The following is a 20,879-nucleotide window of genomic DNA, read 5'->3' on the forward strand; positions in this document are numbered from 1 at the left end:
AACATGTTTTAATTGATATACGATTATGTATGTTAATTTGATAAATGTTTAAAATGAAATATTTAAAAGTAAAGGACGTAAATTAATTAACTAATTATAGGGTTAAAAAATATAAATTTAAAATTATAATTTTAAAAAAATGGGTTGTGAGTGTATGTGAGAAGAGGAGGGGATGAAAAAGTGATATAAATATAATATAAAGAGTATCTTGGTCATTTAGTATTTTAAGTCTTTAAGACTTTTGCTAAATTTGCTTAATAAGATAGTATAGATAAAAAAATAGGTTGTGAGTGTATATGAAAAAAGGAGGGGGTAAAAAAATGATATAAAGGTAGTATAAATAATATCTTGGACATTTAATATTTTAAGACTTTAAGACTTTGGTTAAAATAAGATACTATAAATATATATATAGATATAGATAAGCTCTTTTGTTATAAAAGATCATTTATTTTAAATAAACGATCCCAAACACCACTGCATGAGTTCTTCCATTGATATTTTATTATTCATCTTCATTCATGTATACTCATTCTTTAACACAGTAAAGACACAGACACTCCCGACCAACATCAGATGGTCATTTATATATGTAATAGCTGCATACATACATATATATATTAAGCTACTAAACATGAGTAAAACGTATATAATCCTTCTTGGATGGAAGATCAGCTGTCTTGAAACCACCGGGGAACAGCTTTCGAGCTTCATCGTTAGAAACACTCGGAGCGATCACCACCTCTTCACCGTCCTTCCAGTTTGCTGGTGTCGCTATTTTGTGCTTCGAAGCCTTCAGCAATGAGTCCACCACTCTGATCACCTCATCCAGGTTCCTCCCGGTGCTTGCCGGATACAGAAAGCTCAACTTGATCTAATACATCATCACCATCCATAATTACAACAATTCAGTAGCATATATATATAGACTTTAGATTATTTGAGACCAAAGGTTTTCCGAGAGAACAATTCTCAATCCTTGAATTAGATCTACAATCTGAACGTTTATAATCACAAATTATCACAAAACTTTTCAATAATCACAAAATTGCCACCGTACAACTTTAAACCATTAGATCATTAACTTATAAAGTTGATGAACATAAATTGGTCTTACACGTCTCACGAAAAACCCTTATTCTCACATAAACACAACCATATATATATATATATATATATATATATATATATATATGATCACCATCCATAAGCCAATTAATTACAACAATTCCGTAGCATATATATATATATATATATATGAAAAGGTAAATGGCAAGTACCATAAATATATATACACATGGAAAAGTTCATTTAAGAAATAGCAAGTACATGAGAAGTAAATAAGTATTTACGGTTTTCACTGTGGAGCACCAAAATTCCTCCCATGCTTATGCGAGAAATGGGAGATGGAGACATAGTTTTGTAAACTGTAATTCACGTTCATATATACTTGAACCCGTTAATTAGTTACATGTAAACCAATGGATTCTTAAGTGAATCCATTAATTAATTAATTAGTTCACATGTAAACCTGGGATTGATGGTAAACCCCTTAGAATAGTTGTTCATGTATGAATCACATGTGTTTACCTTCTACTTGTAAAAATTGAAAAAATACACCTCTATTTTTTCACATAGCCGCAAGTTCGATAGTCATTATAATTATTTACCAATCAAAACTCTTTTTTACCATAAGGGTTATAACCACTTCTTCTACTTCTCAAATATTTGTAACTTTATATAAATTTACCAATTCTCAAAATAATCTATATATATATATATATATATATATATAGATTTGGGATCATACGAGACCAATGATTTTTCATGAGACCTGTAAAGCCAATTCTCAATCCTTGAATTAAATCTACAATTTAAACATTCATAATCATAAAATTGTCACGAGACTTCTCAATAATCATAAAATTGTCATCGTACAACTTTAGATCATTAATTTATAAAGATGATCAATGAACATAAATTGGTATTATGGGTCTCACAAAAACCCCCTTGGTCTCGCATAAACCCAACCATGTGTGTGTATGTATATATATATATATATATATATATATATATATATATATATATAGGGTCAAGATCAAATGTTAACCAAAGTTTTTGGTTAACTTTATATATATATATATATATGCATATATATATATATATATGTATACATGGACTTGAAATTGGGATCATGTGAGACCAATGGTTTTTTATGAGACCCGTAAAACCAATTCTCAACCCTTGGATTAGATCTATATATAGGTCAAAGAAAGAAAAAAACATATAGGTCAAAAATACCCCTACAAGTTTAAAGTTTAATGCTAAATTTAACCATTGGATCATTATCTTATAAAATTGATCAATGAACATAAATTGATTTTATGAGTCTCACGTGAACTCAACCCTATATATATGCATGTGTGTGTATATATATATATATACACAACGTATGTGTAGATCAAAACTTAATTAACCTTCTTGTCTGGTCCAACAATGTGCAAGGCACGAGATGGGACGATGTCTCCAGAAGAGTCTCTTTCATCTGGATCCACCATGTTAAGCTGCTTGATGATCTCCCTTGTTGGGTCAGCAGCGATTGGGTACGTCACCTTCTTCCCATTCTAAACAAATCAACAACCAACATGAATCACGATTCTAATCATCATCAACTTATTAATCCAGATCACCTACTGATAACTTAATTAATTAATATACGTTATAGGCTTCGATGTCTTTGATCCATTCCTTGTGGGACTGAACATCATCACAAGATAACCCCAACAGCTTCACGCCCCTTTCCTTAAACTTGTGGGCATATGCAGCCATCGCGCCAAGCTCCGTCGTGCAAACCGGGGTGAAATCACCTGCAACCAAAATCGCATAATCAACAATCTTATCCATATATAGGGTTTGATTCACGTGATACAAACCTGTTTTCCTGAGATTCGGGATAGTTTTACAGTTAAACAGCAAGATAATGGTAAAAAAAATCTGAACCTAAAAGACGAACCAGGGTGAGAGAAGATGATGGTGAAGGAATCAGCAACATAATCATGGAGCTTAATGGCTCCATGAGTGGTATCGACTTGAAGGTTTGGAAGGGAGTCTCCAATGGTGAGGCCAGGCATGTTGGCTTCTTAATCACAGATAGAAGTATGAAAGGAAAGTGGAAGTATGAAGAGATGATATATAGGGACAGGGTGGTTGAGGTGGGAGACGTGGCGTCTTAATGGAAACGTGGCAGCTGAATGAGATGCCACTTCTTCGTTACTGTGATGCATGGCACCACCACCTTTTTTTATTGCATGGAACCCAAAAGGTCAAAGATATAATATATGACACGAATATGTTTCCCAACATTTTGGTTTCATAGATTTTTCAACCCATTTGGATTATATAGTATTTACTTCCGTCCACTATATCTTATTAACAAAATTGAGTTTACATGATGATATCGATTTTAAATCGTTTTAATAGATCATTTCATAATAAAAATAAAAAATAAAAAGTTATATCTAAAGACGTTATAATAAATTTATAGGACGTTTTTATAAGGGATTTTAATAAGTTTTTTTAGGACATTTTCAATATAAAGCGACATATTTTATAAACTCATCTTTTTATATGACATGACATTTTTTCGAATAGTCTCCTATAAAATAGCTAATCCGACGCTTTGTATTAAAAATGTCATGAAAAACTTGTTAAAACGCTTAAAAGCGTCCTATAAACTTATTACAATGCTTTTAGATAGGACCCTTTATTTTTTTTAGTTCTATAAATTGAGTTTATAGAACAATCTATTATGACACTTTAAAATTGGTGATGTCCTATAAACTCAATTTTTTTGAAGTATATAATATTTACCAGGCCACGTGCAGCCCGTGCGGCTGCGCAGGGCATCAAATTCTAAAAGGGCATCAAGTTGTCATCCATTACTAGTTTTGGGTTTAATAATTTGGGAATTGGACAATTCAGCTTTAACTATAAAAACAGGCCCAATGCCTAGTAGTGATGGATATTGAATGCACATCGTGAATCGGTTAATGTCATCATTCCAACAACGCAATCTAATTTCTATTGTTCTTTAAAGTTCAACTATTTCGATTTTCAAGGCATTGAGTTTTGTTTCCAGCTAATTAACGGTCATGAAATTAGATTAAAAAAATCAAAGATGAAAAATTTTAAATGACTGATTTCTACTGTTGATTGTACTTATTGAATTTCTGTGTGAGTCATATAATGATTTTATGAATCTTTAAATCTTTTTCCAAAAATCTAAATTTCTAACTGATTATCATAAAGTTGTATCATGTGTGGTCGTGTGGGTTATTGACCTACTAGGCTAAGGCTAAGAGGCTTTTGTCATTTTGATAATGAGTCTTCTTCTTGCATATTGAAATATCTGAGAATTGAAATTTGCAATGCACATGAGCACATCACTTTATCAACACAACTGGAGCACGCTGCACAACATTAACAACATATTGTGATATTGTCTTAATTATTAGGCACTTGTTCTTTACAATGCACAGTAAAATAGATTATGAATTTTACAATTTAACATTGTTTTTTTTACTTTTGTTTACTTTGAGGTTTGGCATTACCGCATTAGATTTAGGGGCCGTTTGATTGATTTTTTATTAAGTTTTATATGGATAAAGTTGTCTGTATGGATTAATCTGTTTGTATAAGTTGAAAAAGTTTTTGTTTGAGAAAGTTTTTTCATAGATGTAAAGAGCGTTTTTTAGTTGGGAGGGACATGTTTAGAAAAGAAAACTTGACATTCTACATAAAGCTCCGCCTAAAAACTTATTGGATAAGTCACTTTCTATATCATTAAGCCACTATACGAAACAATCATGCTTAGTTGAGGGAATAAGTTGTTCGTCCCATTAAGCCTATTAAGTTGCTAGCAAATAGGCCCTTAAACTTTAGTCGTTAGACCTGTAACTTTTAGGGGTGTAGATTCATTTTAGCTAGCCATTCGGTGATCAACCATTATTGAATGTTTGTGGCATTTGAATCAAGAGCCTTGGTTGTGTTAGGATGAATAAAAGTTGTGTTAAAAATCATCTGGGCATTAAGAGAATTCCATGAAAGTTTGGTCGCTCGAGAAGCCACTTTAGGTTGACTTTTGGGCTCGCGCTAGTTTAACTAGTGGTGAAACTAGATCCAAACACTAAAATACTTAGACTAATTTCAACGCTAGTTTAACTAGCATGGAGGCCTGACTTGCATAAAAATACTAAAAATCGGGATTTTTCTCATTTTATCCATAACTCTCTCATTTCTTACTTGATTTGAGCGATTCTTTTTGCTAGGGTTTTATCTTTTAAATCTTTTCAAGATGGAAACAAAGATAATTCAAGGTTATTTGATCACTTTGGAGTTCATAGAAGTTGAAGGTAAGATCACATCTTTGGTCATTTGAATTTAGGGTTTGGTTCTTTTTACCTCAACCCTCATTTCTTCTCTTGGGTTTGTTTGTGTATGTTTTGGGAGTAAAAGAAGTGTTCTTGAGAATATATACACCATAGATCTAGAAGTTTAGCTTGGAGATCTAAGCTTTTCGCCAAGGAAGCTCAAGTTTGGGGTAAAACCTAGATTTAGCCTAAATCTAGCAAAGTGAATTCAAATTGCTTAGTGAAAAATATGTACATGCCAAAATCAGTATTTTGAAGTATAAATATGCTTTACTTGATATTTATCAAATGTGTTGAGTACTTGACGAAGTTTGCATATTTGGTAAATTTGGGTTAATAAATCTTGTAAAATGCCTATGTTTGGGTTTTTGGACGTTTTGGTGAATAAATCTCAAGAATGTGCTTTTTTGGAAATTTATTCTACAAATGGATATTTTTGATATTAATGTATTTTAGTGTGTTTGGTTTTATAAACCGTTTGGAAAATGCATGTTATTGTGTTACAAGACATTTTGGGAATATAAATGGTATGGTTTAATTGGAAAATGATTTGTCCCAACTAATGATGTGCTTTTGAGTTAATCATGCCTTTGAAGCATGTATATGCATAAACTTTAGTTAAATACATTTTATTGATGACTTTTCTTGAATAGTCAAATGTATTGTTGAGCATTTGGCTCAGTTTGACTCATATGAGTCTTGGTGACATTTGTTCGGTTTGTTTTGCTCTATGTTAAGCTTTTGGATTTTATATGCAGTTATGACATATTTATTGAGAATTACATGCTTTGAGTACATTGGTCATTCAGTTGAATGTAATTTAGACTGTAATGCAATGGATCCATATGCATAGGAGTCTATTGGAATGTGATAGTATTCCCTAGATTGTAGCTAGAGACTCGGATCAGGATCAGCGAAGGACTCGAGGTAAAACTTTGATAGAGTTGAACTCGATGACCGTATGATCTATAGTGAGGGTGTCAAGGTAAAGACTTGGATAGAGTTGAACTTGATGACTGTGTAGTCCATAATGACTGTCATTTCTAGTGAATTAGCTTAACGTGGATTTGGAAGATCCCAAGGTAAAAACTTGGATAGAGTTGAACTTGGTGAATCACCAAGCAAAAGACTTGAATAAAGTTGAACTTGTTAACCCATTTGACTAAAGACCCGGATAAGGTTGATGTCGATGTTTGTTTATCTGTAGTTGATGCTTATATAACATTGAATTGTGGCTTACTTTTATGTTCCATCACAACCAATGGCAAATTGGGTCTCTCCCATCATCTTATGATGTCTTACACCATTCCAAGGATAAATATGATCTAATTATACAAAGTGACTTGATTAAAGCTACATTTTCCTTTTTAACGTTTTATGGCTCTATTCTTAGTTGTCTGAGTATTGGATTTTGGTTGCATTTAAATGGGTGTTTTGGTTAATAGATTTTCATCAGGGAAATGGTACATTTCATAAGGATGTTGTTTTATGATAAAGACATTTCATTTATGAAATTACGATTTAAATCAGCAGTCTTTTAGTTTTACCGTTTTATGATTATGATGAAAACTGTTTGAGCTCACTAGGCATTAATCCTAACAACTTCTTTGTCGGCATGTGCATCAGGTTCGTGGGAAATGGTACTAGTGACACCGTGATGAGATGAATGCTAGATAGATGCACGAGAATGACTTAGCTATTTGTTGATATCTTTCGTAATTAGAGATAGTGACAATTATTGGGTTATAGTAACATCTGACTTAGCTATTTATTGATATCTTCCTTATGGAGTCATATACTTTGGTAGTGACAGACTGGGACATCACAAAGATAGATAGAACTGACGCATGTATAGCCAGGGTACCTCTTTACTTGGTATGTTTAGATATCAACATACATACTTCGATTAAAGTACTCAATAGCTTCAGATTTGAAAGAAGAACCTCAAAATATTATGTAACGAGATCTCAAATGTTTAGTATTCAAATTTTCATTGCATATATGCAAATTGTTCAATATGATATTGATAACAGTTTTTAGTTCGTTTTCAGTTCAATTTTCAATACAAATTTCAATTGATTTTGATACTTATTACTAGTACATGTTTTATGTTCATAAACTCTACAAAATATCTCATATACCATATTTATTTGAAAAATGATACATGCTTGTGCATTATTTAAATATAAAACCATGAACTCATTTACCTAAAACTGATATAATATGCATCTCATGAACTGTTAGGGCATAAATCAACAAAGGAAAATGGGCATACATAATCGTTAGTTTGGATTACCACTATGTTACTAGACTACAGTGGCGGATTTAAGAATCTTTGTGATGGAAGTCGAAAGTAAGGTCATGGTCATGTAGTTGGCAAGGTAATTTATGCATTTGTTTAGGGTGATAAGCCATAACTTGTTTTCTTTGCATATTTATGATTGTTTAGCACTGTTGTGCTACAATTTAGTTTCAAGAGTACATCAAATGCCCTAGCAGTTCGTTGGAGTGGTGTTATGCGACTTTGATATGTGTTTTACGTTCATGTCCATCGGGTGGGAGGGATTCACACATGGTACCCACGTCTTCCTTTATGCAATGTAACCATCTATGAATTTTCCTAATCCATAAGATACGACAATTAATCTGACATTCCTTCGTAATTCATGTGCTAACCAGCGGTTAAAATTAGTTTGTTCTATTCTTACTATAGATAAATATTAGTGACCATAAATGATATCTAAGTCATATCCAATATTATATATTCACAATTTGAACATCTAATTCTAGTTAATGCTCGGAAAGCTTTCAATCGTACATATTCCTCTCTTCGAATTTGTATCGAATTATCACTCAGAAGTTATTTCCAATTATAACTATCAACACATAAGTTAGTTTATTAAAACGCTACATTTTGGAAATATAAAAAATAATGAAAAAACAGCTTTTACTTAAAGTAGCGTTTTGATAGTTTATTGTCATTTTTTTTTCAATTATAATTATTAATAAATAATTAAAAAACTTTTATTTCTCGTATCACTTGCCAAAGGTTTTATTCATTGATCATTGACCGATAATACAATACAAAGTAAAAGGTTCCCGCCATTCTACGCTTTTTTGGCGCCACCCTTTTCCCCAATTTTTGAGAACTGAAAGCACACAATAGCCTGAGCTAGGGTTCCGTCGTACCGTCATCCCATCGATTCAAGCAACATGGAATCAACTTCCCGTGTAGCCCAGCTTCTCGACAGCACTCTCAGCCCAGATGGTGAAGTTCGCCGTTCTGCCACCGAGGCCCTCGACTGCCTCTCTTTGAACCCCGATTTTTCCTTTGCTCTAATCTCCATCGCCGTCGGTGAGAATTTTCTCAATCTGTTATCGTATTGCTTTGATTGAGTAGCTTTACTGTGATTGAGCTGTATATACAAGCTAAAATGTTTATTTAGCTACTTATAACTTGCAGTTGTTAGCTTATAGTGTGTAATTATGGTAAATTTATTATGTTAAGAAGTGGAAAATATACAAAGAAAGCCGGTTTTTTATCAACCTGTATTCAGATTGTTTTCGTAGATTAATAGGAACAGTTTTTACAGAAGTTGATGCTGTTATTAGAGTTCAATTAATCTGATTTTCCCGCAATTTTTATAAGCCGTAGGTAATTTTAGTTTTGTATATGGAAGACAAATCTCTAAATTGTATTTCATCAATTCAAGAAAAAGCTGCTTTCTGATTATTTCTTGTATTTCCAAAATGTAGACTTGAACTTTATATACTTGTTATGGTTTTTATTGTGGTTATCAATTGTTTTTGAAAAATATTAAAGTGCAGACAAACTTGGAATTTGAAAAGTAACCTTCCCGTTCTTTGGAGTAAAAGCTTAAACACTTTTGGAATAGGAAAAAGTGAAATGTTTGGGATTTTGTTAATCTAAATACAAGTAGGTTTCACTGGATTTGAATTTATAACTTCAATGGAATTATGAATTAGATCATATATGGGTTTTTTTAGTAGAAAGTTGCCCAGTTAATAATTGTATGTAATTACAGTAATCAGTATGAAAAACTGGGACTGGGAACTGAATTTGATAAAAATTACAGGAGGGGAGAATCATGGTCAAAGTATTGCTGCGGCAACATATCTAAAGAACTTGACAAGACGGAACACGATTGATGGTGGGGCAGCTTCAAGAGCCAGCAAGGAGTTTAGAGATGTGCTTGTACGTGCTTTGCTTCAAGCAGAACCTGCGATCTTGAAAGTGTTGATTGAAGCGGTATGTGTATTTGCTGGTAGCCTCTTATGATAATTTTTTCACTCTGTCAGTTGTTGACAGTTGACACATGCTGGTGCAGTTCCGTCCTATTGTTGATGCTGAATTTGTGAAGCATAATATGTGGCATGAACTGGTACCTGAGCTGAGATCAGTTATTCAAGATAGTGACCTGGTTAATAAAAGTGGGAATTCTAGATGGAAGGCCATCAATGGCCTTACAGTTCTCCAGTCAGTGATCAGACCATTCCAGGTGATCTTGAAAAAGTGTTAACAGTGATTATCAGTATTTCAAGTTTTTTAACCTTGCTGTATTCTATTAGGGAGCATGCTAGCATGTTCTTTGGAAAATAGTGGTGAAAGAGTTTCTTAATGATCATGAACCTGGCAGCAGTGAAATATTCTTCATTAGATGAGACGTAACTGTGCCTACTGACATCTATTACCATGTTGTGAAAATGAATGTATAGACAAGGAGATAGTGAGTGGCATATAGGACTGGATCGGAAAAAAGACGGATTCTAGTTGTAAGATATCTAATGAAACCGTCGCTGGAGTTGAGATCTTTTTAGCAGGTCTTGCTGGGGCTAGCTCTAACAGTCTAATTGCTGTTCTTTCTGACAGTACTTTTTGAATCCGAAAGTGGCAAAGGAGCCAGTTCCATCACAGCTGGAGCTAATTGCACAAGAAATTCTAGTACCTTTAATTACTGTATTTCATCAACGTGTTGAGGATCTGTGTATTCAAAATATAGTTGAAATGGACGCTGAGAAGAGCCTTCTGATTATGAGCAAGTGCATCTATTATGCTGTAAGTATAAATGTTCTTGGAGATGATACTTGTGTCTTGTTGCAAGTCCCAACCATAAAATATCAGATTACTGTGACAAAACAAGTTCTGTTGCCTTCAATTGCTACATTTCATAAATCATAAATGTTGCCATAACTATATTTAAAACTAAACAAATATTGTTGCTGAGAAGAGCCTTGTTGTTATGTGCAAGTGCATGCATTTTCTCATAGGAATAAATGCTGCAGATGTCGATCTTTGTGCATTAATTCCATATGACCATAATAAACTTGTTATATCAAGGTAATGATCTTGTTTGAGATCAAACCACCACTGTATGCTTGATTAACATAATATTTATCCTGTCTTGTTCAGCTTGAAATAAACTGCAATATTTCTCATATTCTTTTGTAGTCTTATCACACGTCTACCTTCTACCTTTGGTTTGGTTGGTTTCTTATATGCCAATTCAGTAACACTAGCAGAATGTTATATGAATTCCCCCCTTCATTCTATATCATGCATCTTTTATCTATTGATATCTCTGTTGGGAGTATTTATGACAGTCTGTTTTGTAGGTGAGATCACATATGCCATCTGCTTTGGTCTCTCTGCTTCCTTCTCTATGTCGTGATTTAATTCGCATCCTTCACTCGCTAAGATTTCAAGATTATGGTTCTTTTGAAGATGGATACATGCTGAGGTTGAAGACTGGGAAGAGAAGTTTGCTCATTTTCTGTGCCCTTATCACCCGACATAGGAAGTTCTCGGATAAGTAATGCATTAACATGGATTAATTTTGATAAGCTGTTCCATGTGTCTATCACTAATTTTTTTCCATCTCTTTTTAACAGACTCATGCCGGACATCATAAATTCAGTTGTCAAATTAGTCAACCTTAAAACAGACTTCAGTGTACGTTCTTCTTAATTATGTAAAACATGGTTCTGTTTTTACTAGGTGACAGCAAACTTCAGTTTTCTGAAGCAGACATGCATTTATGTAAATATCTTCACTTGTTTCTTACATACAAGTGCCAAAAATAACATAGCTATCTAAAATTAGTTATTTCGTTATAGCCGCATTTTTGCAATGTTGGATATGTTATTGTCTGTTATGATAACGCCCCATGCAGTCATATTCCTGATTATCATGCTCTATTATATCTTAGCCTTTCTCAAGTTGTTTGACTTTCTAATGCTTTATTTACTTCCAACTTCATCCTTAGTCTTGAATACGGTAGCGTATTGATTTGATATGTGCCCTATACAGAAGTTGGATACTCTGGCAGAGAGGATTGTGTCATTAGCTTTTGATGTCATATCTCGACTTCTAGAAACGGGCCCAGTGAGTTTTATTAAATAAATCAGCCAGTTAGTTTCATTGCTCATTATCTATTTTCTGATATATACCACACCATCTGTAATCAGGGATGGAGACTTGTTTCGCCACACTTTTCATCTTTACTAGAATCTGCAATTTTTCCAGCAATAGTAATGAATGAAAAGGTTTGATATCTCACTTTGATATTCATATCCTAAATGCGTCGGCCATTGCTTTGAATCTGAGACACAGTTGTCTATTTTTAATGACCTTCTTGGGACTATGTTTTTGAATCAAAATATTAATTTTAAGTAACAACAATGTCTACACTGAAATAATTCTCTTTTTTTTCTTTTGGGAACATTTGCGAGTAGGATATTACAGAGTGGGAAGAAGATTCAGATGAGTACATAAGAAAGAATCTTCCTTCTGAATTGGTACATACTTCTATTTTTACAAGTTATTTGTGTAGATGGTTCAAACATCTTTGACAGTGTTGCTTTTGTTTGGCAGGAAGAAATTTCAGGATGGAGAGAGGACTTGTTCACTCCAAGAAAAAGTGCATTAAACTTACTTGGTGTTATTTCAATATCAAAGGTCAGTTCTATCAGTATGCTCAAACTCCATTTTATTAATGTTTGACTTGCATTATATCATGTTTGCAGGGCCCACCTGTTGTGGCCTCAGTGACATCCAAGCGTAAAAAAGGTGAAAAGAACAAACAAAAAGGTCGCAGTTCTATGGGGGAGTTGTTGGTGCTCCCTTTTTTGTCTAAGTTCCCTATTCCATCTGATGTAAATACACCAGTAACGAAGACTACAAATGAGTACGTTCACAAGTTCTTCACTAATTCTATAGCATAAATGGGATCTTACATAGGAAGTTGTGCATCTTATCATTGGACATCATTCATATCAAAATGTATTAACTTTATACAAAAAAAACATGATGTATTAAACATTTGACACCATTTCAATATAGTGATGTCCTACTTGTTTCAATTACATTTTGTCACATGTTGCAGTAGAGCTGTTTGCATATGTTTGTGCATATATGTAGAGGATCGTGGGAAGCCCGTCAACATACTAGAGGTGTGGGAAGGGCCAAATTGTATGTGATTCTAGAGCAAAAGCACATGTGTTACAACATATATGTACACACACAAAAATCTGTTTATACGTAAGATAAATGCACATTAAAGCCCAAGTTCACGCTATTACATTTAATTGGTGTGTGCATACTAGTTCAAATTGTCAGAAAAAGTAGCTTGTTGTGTATGTACTTGTTTTCATGTTTTCCAATCATAAACTTAGGTTCAGATTTATCTTAGCCTTTGTTTCTAATTTTTTGAATTGTGAATTTCTTTGGTTTTTGGTAAAAGGGAAAACAAAACTTTCTTGTTCTTTTATCTTTATGATATCTTGGTTAATAATTAAGGGATATACGGTCAACACTGCATGGGTGCACATTGTATGCACCTCTAGGTATGTAGTACACACACATACTACTAGTATTTAAAATTTGTAGCAGTTTTGTAGTTATAAAGTTGGGTATAATATAAATGTACTTCAATTTTATTTTCTTAGAAGGTAATTTCCAAGGTTCCCGTGCATCTTTTCTATATTGTTTTTCACTTTGTGGTTATTTATTTGTGGCAGTTATTATGGCGTTTTGATGGCATATGGCAGCCTTCTAGATGTAAGGATATCTCAGTCAGAACTGTTGAATTTTTACTTAAGAGAACTGGCAGGCATCACAAAACACAAAAGCGTTATGTTTGGCGTCTTTTGTGACACCAAAACCTTGTGATGCACACCTTTTCCATGGCCTTGAAATTTCATAATTAGTATTTTACTCTCAGTTTCTGAGGGAGCAGAAACCAGCATATACAACTTTGCTCATTCGATCTGGGGTGCTACCGTTGTACAATGCATCTTGTCATCCTTATTTGGTTGCTTCTGCTAACTGGATACTTGGAGAGCTTGTTTCCTGTATTCCTGAAGTGAGTATTTTCTTGTAGTTCCATTATATTATTTATTGTTTCAAATATGTCTTTTGTCATGTATATCTTTAACTGTGGTATCTAGGGTTTTCAAAGAGTTTCCTATTTTGATATATTTTTATTAATTGGGCATATCTGCAGATTGTGAAATCTCTTGGACATATTCACGAGCTCTTTTTTCTTTGTTCTTTTCAGGATATGAGTTCTGAAATCTATTCCTCGTTGTTAAAAGCCCTGGCAATGCAAGACATGGAGGATCTTTCATGCTACCCTGTAAGGGTATCTGCTGCTGGTGCAATTGCTCAACTTGTAGAGGTTAGTAGGGTGTGCAAGCATCTAACTCTGATTTTGCAGTTGTATTATTCTGGGGTCCCTTTACATTAAGATTCCCTTTCTGCCTTTTTCTCTGCAGAATGACTTCTTTCCACCTGAGTGGTTACCAATTCTTCAAGTTGTAGTTGGTAGAATAAGAGACAATGGTGAGGAGACCTCCATTATGTTTGAACTTCTTAAAACTTTGGTGGAGGCTGGAGGTGACATTGTTGCTTCACATATCCCACATATTATTTCACTGCTGGCTGAAGATATTTTGAAGCATATTCCTCCTAGTCCGGAGCCATGGCCCCAAGTAAGCACAATTCTCTATACAGGTTCTGCATACTGGGTATTCAACATCCTTCTTAAATCCGTAATCCTTAGTAAAGAAAAGCACCTTATGTTTGAACTATATCTTTTTCAATTGCTTCAATGTTAAGAAGGAAGATATGATCCTCATGACATGCCTTTCATTGACGTTGGTGGTACTTTTGTTCCATGTTTTTCTAAAAGAAAAGTTACCAGTTCATCTGCTACAAGTGTTCACCAATTTGCAGGTTTCCACTATTTATTAGTATATATGATAATTTCATACAGCTAATATAGATGGCTGTAACACCTGCTTCTACTTGTAGAACCCTTGACACTCATTTTACTTGATGATTAAAGGCTACTCTCTGGCTTTATCTCTTTCATTACTGTGGCTTTCTCTTCTATCACTTACAGCCTGATGATGAACGGTAAAGATACTGATTCTGCTTTCGTTATAGGTGGTTGAGCGAGGTTTTGCAGCATTATCAGTAATGGCTCAGTGCTGGGAAGAATCTTTGCCTGAGGAAGTGGTGAATGATTTGACAAATGATGTTGTGGTTTCTGGTCGAGCCACCATTGCCAAAGCTTTTATAGATCTCTTGCAAGAGGCTTGGCTGAGACCTGCTGAAGTGGTTGGTTTTAGATATTCCATGTAGTTCCTAATAATGTTATGATAATAGGCTCCATGAGGAATTTACGTATCTATAATATTATAGTTGCTAAAAGAAGATTTTTAGGAGTGTGTTAATGAAAGGGTTAACACAACTTCAGCAAAGCGGGAGCAGTATGTAATTACATTGTTTAATATACCTTTACTGCAGTTATCATTTGACTTGTTTGCAATGTGAATTGTCAGGAAGGCCAAGTGGTAGAATTGCCCCCTTCATGCTGTATAGACGATTCATCAACATTACTCACATTCATCATGTCTGATGTTAATGGAAGTGACATGCTTCAGAAGCAAAAAGTCTCTGAGGTGTTGCTAGTTTGGGCTGATCTGATTTCAAACTGTCATTCTTGGGAGGAAGAGGAGGATTCACCAATCTTCAATTGCATCAAAGAAGCTGCATGTCTGCACAAGAGAGTTTCTTTGATGAACTTTATTGTCGGATCAATTCCCTCGCCTCATTCCCTACCCGTACGTCAACATTCTATCATTGAAGGAATTTGTGGCTTTGTCAGCGATGCCTTCTTACAATATCCATCTGCGATTTATAGAGCCTCCTCTTCTGTTCATATACTTGTGCATCTTTCGACTTATTCAACTGAAGAACAACATATAATGCATGCAATGACCACAACATTCTGCCAGTCTGCATTTTCTTGTTTCAGACAAAAGCAATCAAAACCTTCTCCTCTTTGGAAACCATTGTTGCTTGCCATATCTTCATGCTATATATGCTATCCCGATATTGTTGAGAATGCTTTGGAGAAGGATCAACATGAAGGTTTCAGAGTCTGGGCCTTGGCTCTTTTCTCCATCTCTTCAAGCAAGTTTGAACATGGACCATCAACGGAGTCTGAAATTAAGTTGACTGGTAAATATTTGTGATTTTATTTTCTCTTAATTATATGTGCAGTTTTGTCTATCTTTTTATGCACTCCCATGTTTTTTTTTTTTCTGAGTAGTCACCTTTCTGCTACTATTTCTCATAATGTACTTTGTTGTTACTGTATCTTGATAGCGTTAAGGTGGTTAATTTATGTTGGTCAACAATTCTGTTCAAGTATTTTGAGGCCCTGAACCTAAAACGCAGTCTACCTCTATGTCTATGTGTTTTCACTTATTGTTAATAGTAAAGTAAACTAATCAACAGTATGACTATCTTCCAGTAATGACATTAGTGAAGTTGATGACCCGGCTGCTAATGGGGAATCAGAGTAGTGGCTTGTTATGGCAGTGCTTTGCTGCAGTGATTGAAGCATCTGTGCGGTTGAAAGAAGTTCAAGAGGAGGAAGAAGATGTTGATGAAAATGAAGATGAGAATACAAGTGATGATGAGAGTGAAGACACAGATGATGAGGTCCGACTTCTTGTATAACTTTCTTTTCAGATCTAGTTTATATTGGCTTCAAGTCTGATAATTGTTGGACAGTCATCGCCAATGGCAAAAACTAACTTCTTATTGTTTTAGGAATTTGGGTTAAAAAAGGGAATGTAACATTACCAAACTGTATGTGAATTTCTTATTTATTTCATTCATTTTTCTTATTAGGATTCGGAGGATGATGTACATGAAGAAACGGAAGAAGAATTTTTGGAGAGGTGTGCACAAGCAGCCGTTGAGTTGGAAAATGGGACTGGTGTGGAAGAAGCAGCCGAGGAAGATGAAGAGCAAGAAATAGAATTGGGTAACTATTTCAACTATATATATATATATATACCCGAACCACCTTAAATGCTGAATAGCTCCACTGTAAATAACTTATCTCGTTTGAACCCATCTCTCTCTCTCTCTATATATATATACACACACATATATATATATATATATATAGAGGAAGGATCATCCGAGAAGTTGAACATTTTGCGAGAAGGCAAGAGAAATTTCAATATCATATATGATTACATGCATGATACACAAGCATAATCATATATGATTGAACACATGTCGCATTGACAACACATAGACGCTTAATCATACATGATTAAAACACACCCGAAGGAGTGTAATCATATATGATATTGAAACTTCTCTCGCCTTCTCGCAAAATGTTCAACTTCTCAAATGATCCTTCCTCTATATATATATAGGCGAATGATCGTGTGAGAAGGAAAGTTATGGTGAGAAGCGTAAGAAGAGATCTGAATCCTTGATCACTTTTAATCTCATGCCCATCCATGAATCACACTTTAGAAGGGAATTGATATGATGCATCTCGGTGCACCTCATTAGAGTTGACATTCAATTAGGATTGATCCAAGGATGGAGATCTCTTCTCACGCTTCTCAGTATAACTTCCCTGCGCACCACCCTGCTTGCTCAGCATTTTGTTAAATAGTACTTGTGTAGAAATCCAAATCCAATCAACAGTTGCAGTTTCTAGAAGTGGGAACTGGTTTGGTGAACAAATCAAATAAAGATGATTGGGGTGAATAGATTTACGGTTTAATATGATGAAATGAAATATATGTGCAGGAGAGTTGGAAGAAGTTGATCCCCTAAGCATTCTGCAGTCATTGATAGAAAAGAATCACCAAATACTTTTGCAAGGACCGGAGTTGCCACAAGAACTCGTTACGAGCTTTGTTAATGCCTTCCCTGAAACCGCCATCTTCTTTCACAGATGAGTCTTCTTTTTGTACCATTTTTGTACTTCAATTAAGCTGATTGCTGATTGCTGATTGCTGATTGCTGATTGCTGATTGCTGATTGCTGATTGCTGATGGCTGGTGAAGAAGATGTTATTCTTCAAGTGTAATTGCTTCTTGATTGTATTTGTTTAAATTGATTATTCTCTTTGGATACGCTTGAATTGAATAAATACTTGTGGATGCCCAATTTTTATACTTATAAATATATTATAAAGCATTTTGTCCCCATTTTTTAAATTTATTTATACTAATACTATAAAGGGAAATTAATTAACATAGCCGTTTTGACCATATGGTTTCACTTCTTAGCCATTTATCTACTAAAATAACGAAAAGTCATAGGTCCGCAGCTGACAGATTTGTAATTTATGGAGGGGTCAAAGTGTAAGAAAAAAAAAGAAGTTTTTGAATCAGGTCTAAAATTACAGGGACCAAATATGTAAATTTGGATTTATCAATTGTGGACCTATAGCTATTTTCATTGTTTTGAGAGAGAAATGGATAAGAGGTGAAATCCATTTTGAAAAATTCCTACTATAACATGCATATTCATCAATCAAGAAAACCGGTAATCTAGAGTCTAGAACGTAGACAACAAACAAGCTTAATCTTTGAAGGTATACCGTCCGTTCTCATTTCCAGTAATGCACCCAAATCTATATACGCAACAAAGTTTTTATGTTCGTCAGTCAATTGTCTTATTATTTTGCATCCTTGTACCAACAACTTTGCTTTTGGTTTCTCTTTCTTTTCTTTGCTTGTCTACATTCCTTTCATGTTTCGAAATCACTATTGAAATTTGTATTAGGTTAAAATAGAACGTTAATATACTTTTATGTGCAATCCTAATACATGCTTAGGGACCGTTTATCAAAAGCTTATAGGGTAAGGAGCCGTTTACTAAACATTTACTTGGTAAGTACTTACCGGATAAATTTCCTCATCGAATGAACATGAGAAGGGTCAAGAATCTTACCGGGTAAGAGCGATGAGAATGATGAGAGTCTTACACGGTAAGTGAGGATGACGCCTCTTACCCACCAAATTGTTGCATTCGATATGTTTTAATATACTAAAATCCTACACATCAAAATAAATCATAGTGTTACTCCTATCGGTAAGCGCTTACCAGGTAAGTAATTGGGTAAACGGCCCCTAAGTGTGTATCGGCTAGAGACCACTCTCATTTAACTTATAGGGTAACATTCTTGACTATCAAACTGGATTGATGGTAAGATTTTATAAGTTAGTAAACGCTTATCGGATAAGAGTCATCACTCTCACTTGTCTGGTAAGACTCTTGATCATTGTCTTCCCTCTTACTGTGTAAGATTCACGGTCCTTGTTGTGTTCATCCAGCAAATAAATGAACCAGTAAGCGCTTACCAAGGTAAGTGTTTAGTTAGGAGAGGTGAAAGAACTATAATCTTTCTCACTTTACCCCAATTTAGTTAGCATATATATAAAGAGCGAGGGGGAGGGAGGATCAAACGAGAAGTTGATCAATTTGTGAGAAGGCGAGAAGTTTCAAGATCATATATGATTCATGTGATATGAATACTTAATCATATATGATTAAACACATCCAAAAGGGATGCATGCGATTTGGCAAAGGCGACCAAAGGTTGTCCACTATGTGACGGTCAACTCAACTTTTGTTTAATCATATATGATTAAGTGTGAGTATCACGTGTTATCATATATGATTTTGGAACTTCTCGCTTTCTTGCAAATTGACTACCTTCTCGTTCGAAATATATATAGGACGGCAATCAAATGAAAGCAATAAAAAGATTGAGAATCATTTGAGGACCAATTTCAACGGTAATTAAAATATCCATCCACTTGTGACTAATGGGTCATTTTTAATATAAAAGGTCAATCCAGTAATTTATAAATATCAACAACAAATTGTGTTGATACATGAAAAATACATTCTAAATGTTTCATTTTATGAAACATAACATTTGATTCCATTGGGTAAAAGAATATATTCTTTTGTTGGTCCTAGTAAGTAATGACTTACATAGAATGTGTTTGTAGAGAGAGGTTGAATACAAACATAACATATTTTTATTTTTTAATCTATATTTTGTATTAGAACAAAAAATTATAGATGTTGTTATAGAAGCTAGGAAAGTAAGACCTGTGATCCTAAACAATCTGACTAATGACAAATTTGCTAACATTGAAAAAGTGGGATAAGAAGGTACTTTTTTAGATATAAAGGACTAAGATAGTTCTTCAGATGTTGAGGCCGATTTTGCCTAAGAAGAAACTATCACATAGAGGTTGTTAAAAAAAGGAGTGAGTATTAGTGAATGACAAGGGTGATCTTTTATAACCACCATTCCATTAAATGCTACTGTCCAACTTTAACGCGTGCCTTCATCTGATTTGCTAATTCATGCATGCTTGTACTCTTCATTTAAGTCTTTGTGGTTGATGTAGACGTTTCTTATCCTATCTCATCCTTTTGTATGCCGAGGAAGTAGTAATTGAAGTATGAAGTTAATAAAATAGTGTAAAGAACTTACTTTGATTAACATGTTGTGCATGTTCCATACCAAGATGAGTGTTGGAAGAGTTAGTGAGCCAAACTTGCTGGACAAGTTTGCACTCCAAAATCTGGCTTGTAGTATTTGTTAGACTACTATTTGACTTTATCTTGTATTGATTTTCTTTTGGTGACGATCTTCACCCCACTTTAACTAGTTTTCGATTTTGTTGAAGGCATTTCGTTCTTGGATCAATACAGATAGTTATAAGACTTTTACATATACAAATCATATCTTGTTCTATTTCGAAATACTAGAAGCGTACTCGCGCAATGCAGCGAGATACATCGTGATTTTAATATTTCATTTTATTATTTATCTCAGTCGATGTTATAACATGGTTTTATGTGATTTTGAGAAAGCGATGATGTTTTTATTGTTGAATAAAATATATGTTTGAAGATATCATAAAAATTTGACAAAAATATATYGATATTAGTATCAAATTAACTATTTATTCCTCATTTTTTTGTGTAATTTTTTAATTCAATTTTTTTATAATTTAATTTTTGTACAATAACGAAGTAATTTATATTTGGTTTAATAATATAATTTTTTTATAAAGATA

General features: G+C 34.0%; 2 protein-coding genes across 2 annotated transcripts; one reads left to right on the plus strand and one right to left on the minus strand.

Moving 5' to 3' along the window:
* Positions 1–498: 498 nt before the first annotated feature.
* LOC112521913 (1-Cys peroxiredoxin) lies at positions 499–3,157 on the minus strand. The gene is made up of 4 exons (XM_025130919.1): positions 3,014–3,157; positions 2,719–2,867; positions 2,478–2,624; positions 499–874 (listed from the first exon to the last, which is right to left on the minus strand). The coding sequence occupies exons 1-4, from the start codon at positions 3,129–3,131 to the stop codon at positions 629–631; spliced, it is 660 nt and encodes a 219-aa protein (XP_024986687.1). The 5' UTR covers positions 3,132–3,157; the 3' UTR covers positions 499–628.
* A 5,440-nt stretch (positions 3,158–8,597) lies between these two features.
* Positions 8,598–17,923, plus strand: LOC112521863 (importin beta-like SAD2). The gene is made up of 20 exons (XM_025130858.1): positions 8,598–8,784; positions 9,527–9,699; positions 9,779–9,949; positions 10,321–10,506; positions 11,064–11,260; positions 11,340–11,400; positions 11,758–11,832; positions 11,916–11,993; positions 12,183–12,245; positions 12,322–12,405; positions 12,474–12,634; positions 13,467–13,506; positions 13,670–13,810; positions 14,006–14,125; positions 14,223–14,438; positions 14,896–15,069; positions 15,294–15,975; positions 16,271–16,461; positions 16,654–16,789; positions 17,578–17,923. The coding sequence occupies exons 1-20, from the start codon at positions 8,643–8,645 to the stop codon at positions 17,727–17,729; spliced, it is 3,243 nt and encodes a 1,080-aa protein (XP_024986626.1). The 5' UTR covers positions 8,598–8,642; the 3' UTR covers positions 17,730–17,923.
* Positions 17,924–20,879: the final 2,956 nt, after the last annotated feature.

Source organism: Cynara cardunculus, assembly GCF_001531365.2.
Source record: "Cynara cardunculus var. scolymus isolate 2C chromosome LG 11, CcrdV1, whole genome shotgun sequence".
Lineage (NCBI taxonomy): Eukaryota > Viridiplantae > Streptophyta > Magnoliopsida > Asterales > Asteraceae > Cynara > Cynara cardunculus.